This window comes from Musca domestica, unplaced genomic scaffold (assembly GCF_030504385.1).
Source record: "Musca domestica strain aabys unplaced genomic scaffold, Musca_domestica.polishedcontigs.V.1.1 37, whole genome shotgun sequence".
NCBI classification, from domain to species: Eukaryota; Metazoa; Arthropoda; class Insecta; order Diptera; family Muscidae; genus Musca; species Musca domestica.
This window is the reverse complement of record NW_026712321.1, coordinates 5,299,955-5,315,077: the sequence shown is the minus strand read 5'-3', so window position 1 is coordinate 5,315,077 and position 15,123 is coordinate 5,299,955. Positions and strand designations below refer to the sequence as shown.

At 37.5% G+C, this 15,123-nt stretch overlaps 3 protein-coding genes across 3 annotated transcripts; 2 read left to right on the top strand and 1 right to left on the bottom strand.

The window, feature by feature from the left end:
* Positions 1-11,819: 11,819 nt before the first annotated feature.
* Positions 11,820-12,628, top strand: LOC101891950 (dynein light chain roadblock-type 2). The gene is made up of 2 exons (XM_011296671.3): positions 11,820-12,166; positions 12,230-12,628. Exons 1-2 carry the CDS (start codon positions 12,143-12,145, stop codon positions 12,542-12,544), a joined length of 339 nt encoding a protein of 112 aa, XP_011294973.1. The 5' UTR covers positions 11,820-12,142; the 3' UTR covers positions 12,545-12,628.
* Positions 12,504-13,045, bottom strand: LOC101892124 (dynein light chain roadblock-type 1-like). Its single transcript, XM_020038918.2, has 2 exons — positions 12,956-13,045; positions 12,504-12,874 (listed from the first exon to the last, which is right to left on the bottom strand). Exons 1-2 carry the CDS (start codon positions 12,956-12,958, stop codon positions 12,578-12,580), a joined length of 300 nt encoding a protein of 99 aa, XP_019894477.1. The 5' UTR covers positions 12,959-13,045; the 3' UTR covers positions 12,504-12,577.
* A 202-nt stretch (positions 13,046-13,247) lies between these two features.
* On the top strand, positions 13,248-14,179 carry LOC101891779 (protein mago nashi). Its single transcript, XM_005189445.4, has 3 exons — positions 13,248-13,383; positions 13,450-13,729; positions 13,801-14,179. The coding sequence occupies exons 2-3, from the start codon at positions 13,469-13,471 to the stop codon at positions 13,981-13,983; spliced, it is 444 nt and encodes a 147-aa protein (XP_005189502.1). The 5' UTR covers positions 13,248-13,383; positions 13,450-13,468; the 3' UTR covers positions 13,984-14,179.
* The last annotated feature ends 944 nt before the right edge of the window (positions 14,180-15,123 follow it).

Below are 15,123 nucleotides of genomic sequence, written 5' to 3'. Positions count from 1 at the left end.
TGGGTTTAAAACCCAAAAAAGTCGATAGAACCTAGGGGAGCCTTTAAATAATTTCCCAATAAATTTTACAGACCTATGAGGACCCTAATCACCGTAGTGAAAAAAATTGTATGAAATTTTTATTGGATCTGGCAATCGACGAAATAAATTCAATTTGTTCTGTTTAAAACTGCAGGTTTTTACCACGATAACAAATTTCTCCTTTATGATATAGGGAAAAATTGTGAAGCTAGTGATTTCTTGCAGGTTCTGGAGCAGAGCAAATTTTATTTATTGAGAAAATTTCGTCGATTGCCAGGTCCTATACAATTTCATAGAATTTATTCATAATGTCCAGATTTAGGAAGTCTGCTACCCTTAGCGGGTGTAGCCAAAATCAAACCCTAGATTGTCAGGCAGCCGATTTTCTTCAACTGGAAGGGTTGTTGTTGTTCTAACAGCTTCAACAGTGCCAAAACTACTCGAGTTGGTCGGGGAAACTCTCGCTCTTCAGCTGCGATGTGAGGGGGATGGTCTCCTAGTACGTACGAAACCGCGTCAGAGTGAATACCATTCAGTCCTGCTTGATGGGCCTATTGATCTGGAGGCTCTCTCCTACACCTCTGTACGAATTTAGATGGCTATACCATCCTGAATGTAGTTGAGCCAAAATCAAACCCTAGGTTGTCTAGGCAGCCGATGTTCTTCAGCTAAAATGGAGGGGACCGACATATTCCATCTTCACACCAGACCTTGGATTAGTAGAAATATTGAGATGTGTGTAATTTGAAGAGAACCGGATGCCTATTTCAGATTTTATGATCATTTCGATTATTCAAAACTATTGTGACTTTGTGGGGAAGGTACCAGAAGGAATGGTCCGATCTCTACCATCTTTATAACAGGTCTTGTGTTGATGGAAATATTGCGATGTTCCAAGTCTGAATGGAATCGGATGTTAATTTCGTGTTTTATGAGCTTCAAGAATATTCAAAATTTTGACCCTTTGTGGGGGAGGTACCAGAAGGAGTGGACCGATATTTCCCATCTTCACACCAGACCATGGGCTACTAAAAATATTTTGAAGTATGTAATTTGAGGAGAACCGGATGATTATTTCGGGTTTTATGATCATTTCGGTTATTCAAAACTTTGACCCTTTGTGGGGAGGTACAAGAAGGAATGGTCCGATCTCTACCATATTTATAACAGATCTTGAGTTGAGGAAAATATCGAAATGTGCCAAGTTTGAATGGATTCGGACGGTAATTTCGTCTTTTATGAGCTTCATGATTATTCAAAATTTTGACCCTTTGTGGGCGTGGTGCCAGAAGGAGTGGACTGATATAATCCATCTTTACAGCAGATCTTGTGTTAGGAGAAATAATGGGATGTGTGAAATATGAAGAGAACCGAATGCTTATTTCGGATTTTATGATCGTTTGGTTATTCAAAACTTTGACCCTTTGTGGGGGAGGTACCAGCAGGAATTGTCCGATCTCTATCATCTTTATAACAGATCTTGGGTTTATGGAAATATTGAGATTTGCCAAGTCTGAATGGAATCGGATGGTAATTTCGTGTTTTATGAGCTTCACGGATATTCAAAATTTTGACCCTTTGTGGGGGAAGTACCAGAAGTAGTGAAGCGATACATTTCATTTTCACATCAAACCTTAGATTAATAAAAATATTGTGATGTGTGTAATTTGAAGACAATCGAACACTTACATCACATTTTATAAGAGTTATAATTATTGAAAATTGTGACCCTTTGTGGTGGGGGAAGTACTTGATGGGGTGAACCGATATTGTCGATTTTCGCACCTGAACTAGTACTGATGCAAATATTAGGATTTGCAAAGTTGGAGCAAAATGGGATTATCCTTTCTCTTTCTGTGAAGTAAATTATTTTCTTTGAAAATTTTGAAATTTTGTGTGGGAGGTACCAGAAGGAGTGGACCAATATTGCCCATCTCCGAACTCGATCTATGTTTGACAATAATATTACGATGTACCAAGTTTGAATCAAATCGAATACTCCCTTCAAGAGTTATTGGGCTCACCAGCCAACCAGACAGACAGACGGACGGGCAGACATCGCTAGATCGACTCCAAATGTCCTGAAATGGATTTGGTCCAAAGAGACCCAGGGTCTTAAATCGTTATTTCGATGAGACTCGTTTTGGCCGTATCAAATGATATATACCCTCTGTAGCCAGCCATATGGCTTAGGGTGTAAAAAAAAATCCCCCAAGAGAAAACTTTCAATTATCCCCAGAGGCCATTTAATAGAAAGAAGCCCACTGACCACAACATATCTCTTTCTTCCCTTTTGAAATTCAATTCAATTCAAATTATGCGGCATATTTACCGGCAGGAGAAAGTAAAACTTAAGTCATAACTCAGTGAGGCGAAAGGAAAACAAACATGGCTTCTTTTCTGGAATGTTTCCAAAAAATAATTGTTAGACTTGCTTGATTGGCCTTGAATACACCAGAGCAAAGGAAGGAAGCAAGGAAGGAAAATGACAACCACAAACCAAGTGAATATTATTTATTTGCCTTTTAAATAATAAAACTATTTGGAAAATGCAAATTGATGAAATTTTCAGGTTAAGTGGAGAAGAGAAGATTTGAAAATGTGTATTCCTGAGGGGGAGGGGGAGTTGAGAGGTGGGACAGCTTTGCCGGGTGTTAGTAGGAATACACAAATAACACACATTTTCATAATGCTAAACAGCTGAGGTGGCAGCAGCAGCGGCAGGCGGCAGGCGGCATGCGGCAGGCGGCAGGCGGCAAGTAATGACTGCAGTAAAGACAAATAGCAACAAAGTGCAAAAAAAAAACAACAGCAGAAAAAATCAATACATAACCTCATTTTATGCAAAACAAATTGGAGTGTCAAGCAAAAACTATGGGTTTCTTTTTTCTAAAATGGAATTTCCATAAACTCAGTGAGACCGAGGCACCACACAGTAATCAGTAAATTCCCATAAGGTGCAGTCAGCCAGCCAGCCAAACTCCCACCCACCCAACACCACCAAAACCACTCCCTTTGCTCTACTTTTTAACTAGACTGGGAGGTTTACTTTTTGAAAATAACATGTAAACAAATTAAATTCCAGCAATTCCATTTCGAAATTTTAAATTGAAATCAATTCAAACTTACCGCATTGGAAATAATGTGTATTTCGATTTCTAAACTCTATTCAAAGGCTTTTTCTATACGAGAACACACACCAGGACCAGTTTTGCAATATGCAACAAAGTAAATAGGGAAACAAACTACAACTGAAATGCTGTATTTAAAACTGAAAACTTACTGGTTGTTGGCATGATGGCAGACTACGACGACGATTGCGATGGCAATGACGATGACGACAACGACAACGCCGACAGATTGCAGCAGTAAATGTAGCTGGATGGTTGGTTGGTTGGTTGGCTGGCTGGTGGCCTGCTGGGTTGGCTCATACACACACCTCCTCACATAGCTTTGTGCGGGAAAGTAAAGGGAGCCTGAGAATGAGGAATGTTGCATGTAATGCAGCACATACAAATATTGCTGCTGCCACTGCCACAACAGCTGCTGCTGCTCCTACTGCTGTTGGTGCCCAAAACGACAAGAAAAGGGCATAATGAAATTGCAAAAAAAAAAAAAAAGAAAAACAGAAGAATACGAAAAAAAAAACACAAAAACAAACGTATGCACCAAACGACGACAAACGTTGAAACCAACGGAAACCCTAAAAAATGCACAGAGAGACAGACGGGTTGGATGGACAGTGGATTATGGCAGGGAAACCCGAAAAACGGATTGAAAAATCCGGGAACTAAAAAAATGTTATACAAAACTTCATCCCGAAGATCAATGAAGATTTTTCTATAAAATTTTATGATTACGGGGATCCATAAAAACTCCCCATAAAACCCAATAAAATAGTAATGGTGCCGGTGCTTTCTCAAAATTTTAATGTAATTTTTTAGGTCTTTGAAGCTAAACGAAACAATTTCGTGTTGCGAAGTTTTTAGCTCTGTTCCAGAATCTACAATTTTTTCCCATTTCATCAATCGATTTTCCATTGCAGGCTTACAAAATTTTAAAGATAGTTGCCCTGTTCCAGAACTTGCAAGAATCAACGAGTTTTGCATTTTTCCCAATATCATATAGGAAAAGATTCTTGCAAATTCTAGAACATGGCAAATGTCTTTAATGTTTTGTAAGCCCGCAATGGAAAATCGATTGATGATATGGAAAAAAATTTTAGATTCTGCAAGTTAAACTATCTACAAAAAATTGAAATCCTCGCGAAAGAAATAAATACCAACGTAGACCCTGAAAAATACACAGAGACAGGATTAACGAGATTTCTACTGTCCCTATCTACTATCTAGCGAAACCACAGCCAAGGGAACGGGCTTGGAATAATTAGCGGGGAAAGAAGACTCTGCTTAATGGCAGGAAAACAAAAAAATGGATCGTAAATTCCGGGAATTTTGACAAAAAAAAAAATGTAAAATGTTATACACATCCCGGGGATCAATGAAGATTTTTCTATAAATAGTTATGATAATGGAGACCAATATAAATATCTTAAAAAATGTAATGGCTCCGGGGCTTTTTCATTTTTTTTGGGTCGTCGGAGCCTTGGAGCCAAACGAAAAAATTACGTATTGTAAAACTTTTCATACCCTTTATACCCACGGCTAGAGAGGGTGAGGTAAAAAAAACTGCGAAGTCAAACTTCATAATTTTTATACCCTCAGCCATATGGCTAGAGAGGTTATATATCATTTGATACGGTCAAAACGTGCATTATCAAAATAACGGTTTTAGACCCTAGGTCTCTTTGGACCAAATCCGTATCAGGACATTTGGAGTCGATCTAGCGAGGTCCATCCGTCCGTCCGTCTGTCTGGCTGGCTGGCTGGTGCGCACGTGTATCCAATTTGCTCCAAACTTGGTACATCGTAGTATTTTTATCAAACCTAGATCGAGTTGGGAGATGGGCAATATTGGTCCACTCCTACTGGTATCTCCCACACAAAATATCAAGATTTTCAAAGAAAATAATTTACTGCACAGAAAGAGAAAGGATAATCCGATTTTGCTTCAACTTTGCGAATCCTAATATTTGCATCAGTGCTAGGTCAAGTGCGAAAATGGACAATATCGGTCCCGTCCATCAAGTACCTCCCCCACAAAGGGTCAAAATTTAGTATAATTATAACTCTTATTAAATGTGATGTAAGTGTCCGATAGTCTTCAAATTACACACATCAAAATGTTTTTTTAACCCAAGGTCTGACGTGAAGATGGTCCACTCCTTCTGGCACCTCGCCCACAAAGGGTCAAAATTTTTAATATTCATGAAGGTCATAAAACACGGAAATAAAATCCCATTCCATTCAGACTTGGCACATCTCAATATTTCCATCAACTCAAGATCTGTTATAAAGACGATAGAGATCGGACCATTCCTTCTGGACCATTCCCCACAGAGAGTCAAAGTTTTGAATAAAAAAACGATCAAAAAAATCCGAAATAAGCATCCGGTTCTCTTCAAATTGCACACATCACAATATTTTTATTAACCCAAGGTTTGGTGTGAAAATTGGATATATCGGTGCACTCCTTCTGGTACCTCCACCACAAAGGTACAATATTTTGAGTATCCATAGAGCTCATAAAACGCGAAAATAACGTTGGGGGTGGTCTATACGAAGACGTATTCCTTCATAAGCAATTTTTTGTCATAGGCTGTAGTACCGATTCCGAACTTCAAATACGAAATTTGAAGCAAATCCGGTGAATAATATCGCTAAAATCATCAAAATACCGAATATCGGGAGGTACCGTTATATGAGAGCTATACGAAGACGTGAGCCTGCACAGACAATTTTCTGTTATAGGCTGTAATATCCATTACGAACTTCAAATACCAAATTTGAAACGATTCCGGTGAATAATGTCGCTAATATCATCAAAATACCGAATATCGGGAGGTACCGTTATATGAGAGCTATACGAAGACGTGAGCCTGCACAGACAATTTTATGTCATAGGCTGTAATATGCATTACGAACTTCAAATACCAAAATTGAAACGATTCCGGTGAATAATGTCGCTAAAATTATCAAAATACCGAATTTCGGGAGGTACCTTTATATGGGGGCTATACGAAGACATGGACCCTTACCCACAATTTTCTGTCGTATGCTGTAATATTCATTACGAACTTCAAATACCAAATTTGAAACATTTCCGGTCAATTATGCCGCTTAAATCACCAAAATACTAAATATCGGGAGGTACCTTTATATGGGGGCTATACGAAGGCATGGACCTGCATGGCCCATTTTCAATACCAAAAGTCCTCCAGACGTAAGTAACATTTTATTAACCTATTTCAGTTCGTTCGGAAGCTAAAGTGATTTCCACAGACGGATAGACAGACAGACGGACGGACATGACTAGATCGTCTTAAAATTTTATGCTGATCAAGAATATATGTACTTTGTGGGGTCTAAAATGTATATTTCGAGGTGTTATAAACGGAATGGCAAATTTAATATACCCTCCAGACTATGGCGGAGGGTATAAAAGTATAGGTCCCTAGGACTTTTCAGCCGTGTGTAGTAAAAACCAGTTTTCACCATAAAGTATGTATTCTAAAATGTTTGACATAGGCAGATTTCTCCTCGCATATTTTCCTTTTGACGATATTTTTCAGTTTAGCAAGACTTCAGAATTACTGTGCAAACCCTTCAGATTGATGGTTATATGAAAGCTTGCATAAATTTTTTGGCATTTTTCGTGTTGAAATATGCAAAGGGTTCTGTGGAGAGAGAGGAAGAGAGGTGCCACTGCCTGGGAAAAAAGGATATGCCAAGCAAATAGAGTTGATTTGCCAAGGGTTTTACTGTACATGCATACACAGAGTCAGCAGAGTAGCAGCAACAAAGTTCAGAAAGAAAATTGCAAAAAAAGAAAATAACGTCAACGAAAATTTAAGGACCTGTCATCGTGGCCATAACAAAAAACAAATCCAACCTCCTCGAAAGCATAGCAAGTACATGGGTTTTGCTAAAGATCTTTTTAAATGAGTTTTAGAAAGCGCAATTCAACACGAATTGTTTATGCCTGGCATTTGCCAAGGAGTAGTTGTCTTAAGGTTACAGGATAAGCGAAAAAACATATAAAAACACTTGCTGTTGCTCTTGTTGCCTCTTGAAAACACAATAAAAACAAAAATTCTCCTTGCCATTGTTGGCCAGAAAACTAAGGAAAAATGCAATCATCCAGGATAATAATGAGAAAAGAAAACAACAACCACGAAAACAACAGCGCCAACAAGTAGAAGAAAAGATGTTGTGGTCGTTAACCTCGACATTTACAGCCAGCACAAGAAGAAGAAGAAGTAGAGTTGTAACAAAACAACAACAATGGGTACAAATTTTACAAAACAATAACAAAAACAAAACGTGGAAAGAGCAGAGAAGAAGAATCAAAACAACCAGCCAACCAACCCAACTATCTCTCATCCATACAAATCATCAGCCATGTTGTTGATGATTTGACGATGCAGCTGCAGCAGCAGCAGTTGCTGTTCTGCAGCCATGGCCCCCTCATCAAAATAGGAGCAACAGCAGCACCTCATTTGCAACATTGTTGCTCTCAATGTCATCGATTTTTGTGTTTTGTTACACCAACCACATGTTAGAATGAATCTCCTCTATGCCGTACCGTGCTTCGTGTTTATGTCCTGTCGACTCGTGGTTCGTTGTTGTCATCGTTTTTCGTTATTTTCTTTTTTTCCTCCACAGCTTGGTGGGGTGAAAGTGTGTAGATGACCGACCGAGTATACAGCCTGGCCAGATGGAAAGCCAGCCGGTCTTGGTCGGTCGTTTGCTCGTAAAATAAGAGTGAAATCAAAACATTTGGGTGAGCACAACATTGTTGCAAGCCTCTGGTCTCGGGAATATGGGAAATTTTTCTTCTCTTCCAAAAATGGGATGTAGAGAAGGAAAGAAAAATAGGGTAGCCAAAATGGGGATATGAAAAGATGAAAATTTTGGAGGAAATTTTATAACAAAAATATCACGATAATTGGGACAATGAATAGGATTCTTTGTGGGAATAGAAGAACTTTTAAAGGCCTCAAAGAATCTGTTCAAAAACTTCTGGGGGAGGTACCAGAAGGAATTTTTCGATCTCTATTATCTTAATGGCAGATCTTGTGTTGATGAAAATATTGAGATGTACCAAGTCTGAATGGAATCGGATGTTAATTTCGGATTTTACGATCCCCATGGATAATCAAAATTTTGAGCCTTTTGTGGGGTAGTTACCAGAAGGAGTGGACCGATATATCCCAATTTCACACCTGACCTTGACTTAATTAAAATATTGTGATGTGTGTAATTTGAAGAGAACCGGATGCTTATTTCAGATTTTATTAACGTTTTGGTTATTCAACATTTTGACCCTTTGTAGGGGGGAGGTATCAGAAGGAATGGTCCGATCTCTACCATCTTTATAACCGATCTAGTGTTGATGGAAATATTGAGATGTGACAAGTCTGAATGGAATCGGATGTTAATTTCGTGTTTTATGAGCTTCATGGATGTTTAAAATTTTGAACCTTTGTGGGGGAGGTACCAGAAGGAGTGGGCCGATATATTCCATCTTCATGGCAGACCTTGGGTTAATAAAAATATTGTGATGTGTGTAATTTGAAGAGAAAATTTGAATTATTCCAAATTTTGACCCATTCCATTTTCGCACCTGTCCTAGCAATGATGCAAATATTAAGATTCGCAAAATGGAGCAAAATCGTATTATCCTTTGTCTTTCTGTGTAGTACTTTTTTTTGTGAAAATTTCGACCTTTTGGGTGGGAGATACCAGCCAGATACCAGCCAAACATACAGACGGACGGGCATTACCATATCGACTCCAAATGTCCTGAAACAGATTTGGTCCAAGGTGACCTAGGGTCTAAAACCGTTATTTCGATGAGGCACGTTTCGGCCGTATCAAGTGATATATACCCTCAATAGCTATATGGCTGAGGGTATACAAATGGTTGACCAAAATCTCGAAAACTATAATCTCGTCTTGTACGACATGGACTTCTCTTAACCTGCCCATTTTGTAGACTTAAGAAGCATTCTCTGTTATTAGCGACAAAAATGCATTTACAATGCGACTTCTCTTAATCTGCTCATTTCCTAGGCCTTAGTAGCGTTCTCTGTTATTAGCGACAAATTAAAGTAGTCGAATACGGAATCTTTATGCTTTTTCAATATGATCCGGCTTTCCGCTCGGACCGCACAGTAGATGACGTAGCTCTTCGAATAATATTTGCAACACCCAACACGGATCTCCTCTGGTCTGGCGGGCATTATTCCCAAATGCTAAGCAGTATGAGTTCACTTTAAATTTCATCGGTGGAATATAGGCCTATTTTTTTCAAGTATTCCTTCCAAACAATACCTCTTGAAGACCTGATATAGAATAAAATATCCCAGGAATGTCCAGGACATCTAAATCTGTTAAAGGTCTTCTAATAAAAATTATTATTCTTAATTTATTATTTTTTAATTAACCACCTTTTAAAATGACACTCCTGTTTTGTGACGGCAGCCCTATATCCCCAATTGTTTTGCTTCATTCATTCTATACTCTACTCTCTCTCTCCCACTTCCACTCTCTTACATTTTTACATCGACAACTTTCACTTGTTATTTTGCAGATATCCATCTGGCTGTAAACATGTCAAATTAACATTGTTGCCAAAGGATTATCATTAACACCCATTACAACAAGGCAACTTTTACGCTCTTCAAGGACTTCTATCTTGCTCTCACTCTCTTTCATACTCTTATTGGAAATGCGCATGTCACAAACAAAAGCAAAACACCAAAACAATGCCCCGTTTTAACCAAACATTTGAGGTTAAGTTGCATCATGTGAGAGGAGGTAGCAAAAGGATGTTGTCTTTGCGCATGTCCCGAGGTGACGTACATTGTTGTGTTGCTGGAAAATACCGGCGATGAGTAGAATACCACAACACTGAATAACTACTGGATTGACTAAAGGGTACTGTTGTTGTTGTTGCTAGTATTCTCATTTGAGGTTCTGCAATAGTGTTGTCGCATGCTCCGGGTGGTGGTGGATGTGGGCCTGCAACATTGTTGTTGCAAACAATAACAAAACAGAAGCAGCAGCAACCCAGCTCCACTAACAACAATGTATTCCAGTAAACAGAAGCAGGCAGCAAAACACAGTTGAATTTGTAAAATTACTTTGACCGAGATTTCCGCTCTTTGGGGCTGGTTTGCCAGTTTGGCTGGCCGATGATAATAGAGCCATATTCAAAAAAAGCTTACACTACTGGAACACCTCTCTTCAAGTTTTTGTAAATTTACTCTTACTCCATAACTATAAGGGGGCCCACAAAGAAATACTAGATGGAATTCAAATGCAAAGAGGATGCATGGATGGATGGATGGATGGGAGAATAGGATATTATCCAATACAGGAAACGATGGGATGGGTAACCACTCTATTTGAAATGCGTATTATGGTTATGGCTTCATTAATTGGACACCAAAATCCCTGATTTCATCATTGAATAATTTATGTTTTTATCTGTATCCCTCTTGAGGTCCTTTTTGCACAGACACACACTCACTCACCCGTTTACACACACGCACACATTCTTTTACATTAACTTTGTTGCAAAAAAAAACGACGAACACGAAGAAGATAGGTGAAAATTACAAAGTTGCAAATACTTTTTGTTACATTTTAGTTACTTTGTAGCATTTTCATGGAAATTACTTACATTTTCCACCAATTCAATGTCCAAAAACCTGCAAACACTTTTATTATTGATTTATATTTCCACTTTGCAACATTTTTTTAAGGAATTTTCTACGTTTTTGACGCTGCTGCCTGCCTGCCAACTTGCTTTGCTTTTGTGTTCTCTCGTTCTCGTTGTTTTTTTTTTCGAGCCTGCTTTTACTTCTTACTTTTACTTTGTTAGGCACTGGTATGTTGTTGTAACGCGCGTGTTTTTTCCCCAATGTAGTGTTACGGTTAGGGTTAAGTAGATCGATTTTTGGTTAAGTGATTTATCGATAACAACAAGGGGGTTTGTAAAGTTTTTGTGGGATTGAGGACATGTGGGGAGGAATAATGTGGCAAAAATACATTTCAAGAGGAGGAGAAATGTCTACTCATTTATTTATATTTTTAAAAGGTTAGTTTTTTCTTTTGAAAATGTGTGGATTTCTTATATCGATGATATCACAGATTACTACTACGAAATCATAAAAAAATCGGCTTACAAATCCCTAATAAATAAATAAATAAAATAAATACCAAGGAGCTGTCCAAAAAGGATTAAGGTGGAGAATGACTTGTGATGAGGACATTAAATGACCAGCTAGTGTGTAAAATAGATGATGCATAACATATTCCATCCGGTACCTGTACATATATGGGTTGGTTGGTTCGTTTCATAAACTGCGTAAGACTTTTCTGCGTGATTCTGATGTTTGGATATGAAAGTATAATAAGATAGGCAAAATGAAATGCACAAAGACTGTGGAAACAGTACCTTCAAGCTCCGAACAAAAAAGATTCACAGACAGATGACGGCAATTCCGGCTAAGTGCAAGAAGCACAACAGCCGAAATGGAATCACACGGTCTTTCAATAGGGTGTTCAGGACAAGGAAGATGGTTGCCCCGGTAAACGAGGAAAAAGGTTGAGGCAGAGTTTCCTTGCAGCTCAATGTAATTAAGTTTGTGGACGAGTTCCCGAACGGATTATTAGAATTGAAGTCTTGAGAAAAATTTAAATTCCATATATTCCACAATTCTGATTTTGAAAATATAATTTTGAAGCCTTTAAATTTTAAAAAAATTCAAAATTTTGATTTTGAAAGAAAATTATCAGAAACCGCCGCTTTTGATTTAATATTACCATGGAAAGTTGTTTGAAAACTACAACCTGTTGTTGCCTAGGGTTGCCATGGTGCTTAGCACTTGTTTGCTGGATGTTCCAGTGACCCATATGTCAGAATGTTTTTATAATTGTTGTCAAATTAACAAAAACTTGAAAAGGATTTCATTCTTGGTCACGCACAAAAAATGGACGCTAATAAAAATAATTCGGTAAAAATCTGCTCAAGATACAAAAATTATTCTCCCCCATTAACATCTTCAGTATTTTTTCAGAGTAAACGTACCATTGCCTATGTGGAGGAGGTCTATCGTCAGATTCAACAAAAACCCGACATTGCTGACATTATGATACTCAACAGCAAAGGTAATCCCATCAAGACCACCATGGAGAAATCTGAGGCCATACAATTTGCTGGACTCTACGAGAGTCTGAGGGACAAGGCAACCATGGGATTGCAGAAAATCGATCCCACGGATGAAATAACAATGCTGCGAATACGAACAACTAAAAATGAATCCCTGATTGTGCCGGATGGTAAAATTACGGTTGTGGTTATCCAAAATGCCAAGGATCTTTATTGCAAATAGAATTTGTTATGAAAAACTGAAATATATTATTCGTTATTGTACCACAACAATTGTAAATTCCTCTTCGGGAGCAATCAAGTATTCACATTTCTTTGTGGCCACTCGCAAAAAGGTCAAATCATTGGTACAATCCAAATCCCGAACTGCACTGCGTGCGGTGTCCACCAATGTGCCACACAATAGCTTGATTATACCCATGGAAATGGTGTTGTCATAGGTCGATGTAGCAATCGTACCATGCAGATTATTTGAGATCACATATCCTTGGGTATTTTGCGTAATGCGTTCGGTATTCTCGGCGTTTTCTTTTATAATGGCATCCAAGTTGGCCTGAAAACGGGGAAGGAGGTTGCAAAAAAGGAATCATATACAGATTTGGTCAAGGGAAATAATTATTTTTACAAAATTTACCATTTTTAAGTGTATTATTGTTGCTTAGAAATATTTTTGTGACAATGATTTCTAGGTTATATTTCCAAAAAAATGTAGTCAAACTTGGAAAAATTATGTAAAAATCTACAAAGAGATTAAAAATATGATTTCTGAAAAAAAAAACTCTTTAAAACGCAAGATTTAAGACCTGCAAAGTCTTTATATAGAATATCTCCTCCATTTATTAACATTTGAAAGCTGTAACGTTTAACGCCTTCATTTAATTCATTGCTTTCTGCCTTGAGGCATTTAATTAAACTTGGCAGCATTTTTTACATACTACTTTCAACATACAACTCTGGCATCTTTAATCAACCTACTCTCCCTCTCTCGCACACGCACACACAACACAACGAAAATTTTGACATTTCTGTGAAAGTGCCGCACCGCAAACCAACAATCACTTGGTAAAATAATAAATAAATTAACAATAAAATATAATAAGCCGCATTAAAATTATCTTATATCCACAGAATAGAAATAAGCGGCATTATGTCAACAGAAGATTTCTACTTACGTTACTATGTGGGGCACAAGGGCAAGTTTGGCCACGAGTTTTTGGAATTTGAGTTTCGACCGGATGGTAAATTGCGCTATGCCAACAATTCCAACTACAAAAACGACACCATGATTCGCAAGGAGGCATTTGTGCATCAGGCCGTGATGGAAGAGTTGAAACGTATTATTTTGGATTCCGAGATAATGGCGGAAGATGATTCACCCTGGCCGCCACCAGATCGTGTGGGACGTCAGGTATGTAAACACTTTTCACTTCACTGTTTAATGAAAATCACTAATGTTTTTTGTTTGGGAATTTGCCGCAGGAATTGGAAATTGTCATTGGCGATGAACACATTTCATTCACCACCTCCAAAACCGGCTCCCTAGTCGATGTCAATCGTTCCAAAGATCCCGAAGGCTTGAGATGTTTCTACTATTTGGTACAGGATCTTAAGTGTTTGGTTTTTTCACTCATCGGCTTGCACTTTAAGATTAAGCCTATATAATTGTCAACAACAACGTTTGTGGTGGCCGAGCTGCAGGAAGTGTTAGCATTTATGGACAATGTCACGGTGTTGTTGCACTTCATTTTCTTTAGTTTAATAATAATTTCATCGGACTCTACAGTTTATTTACATCGATGACAATTCTCATGGTATTCTGCTTTTTTTGTAACATTAAATAAAATCTTAAAACTGGAAACGATTTTGGGATTTCTTGTAATGATGGGGAGTGTTGTGATTTATTTGTGTGGGCTATAAATAAACTTTAAGGAGCATTGTTTTGTTGCTTTTTTGTGTCAAAGGATATTTTGCTCTGCTGGTACATGGTTGTTATGTTAAGGAGTAAAGTTTGGTGGTGCCCAAAGAAAAGGGCAGTTAATTTTGAATTGAAAGGATATTTATTTTGCTATGAAATTTGAACTATTTAGAATGGGAAATAATCATTTTAGCAAGTATGGAAAAAAAGTAATTGATATATTTGGGGGTGCACTTGGCATTTTCCATAAACCAAACTGGTGTCTGTACAGCGAAATTTTAAGAAAATTTGTAACAAGTTGGGTAAAGTGCTAAAATTTTTCAGAAATTAACAGGCATTTTTATTAATGCTATTTTTATGGTAGATATGAGATATACAAATATCTTTTGTTCAGAGACTCACAATGAAATTCGATCTAGAATAATTCCTACTTTGACACTTTCCCCAAAAAGTTTAGTATAAAGGGAGATTTTGACTCGAATTGAATATGTATTAAAGTAACAGTGATAAAAGCGAACACATAATTTTCACTCTAAGAACATACATTTTAAATTTTCTTATAATACTATTGTACCTAGATATATGGTTTATTCTGAAATTTTTAGTGAAATTTTGTGTAGAATATTTCTTCTTTTAAAAGCTTTCGTCTAAAACGAAGGTTTATGTTACTTTCAGTAGTCAACTTGATAAGAATCACAGGAAAAAATGTTCAAAAAAATTAGGGAATATTTTCTAATTTTTTTGGATCTTATTTTCATAAAAACTATTGTACATAGATATATGGTTTATTCCCGCCTAAAATAAAATTTAATGTTACTTCCAGGGGTCAACTCGAAAAGAATCCGAGGAAAATTGTTTAAAAAATTGTGGAATATTTTCAGATTTTT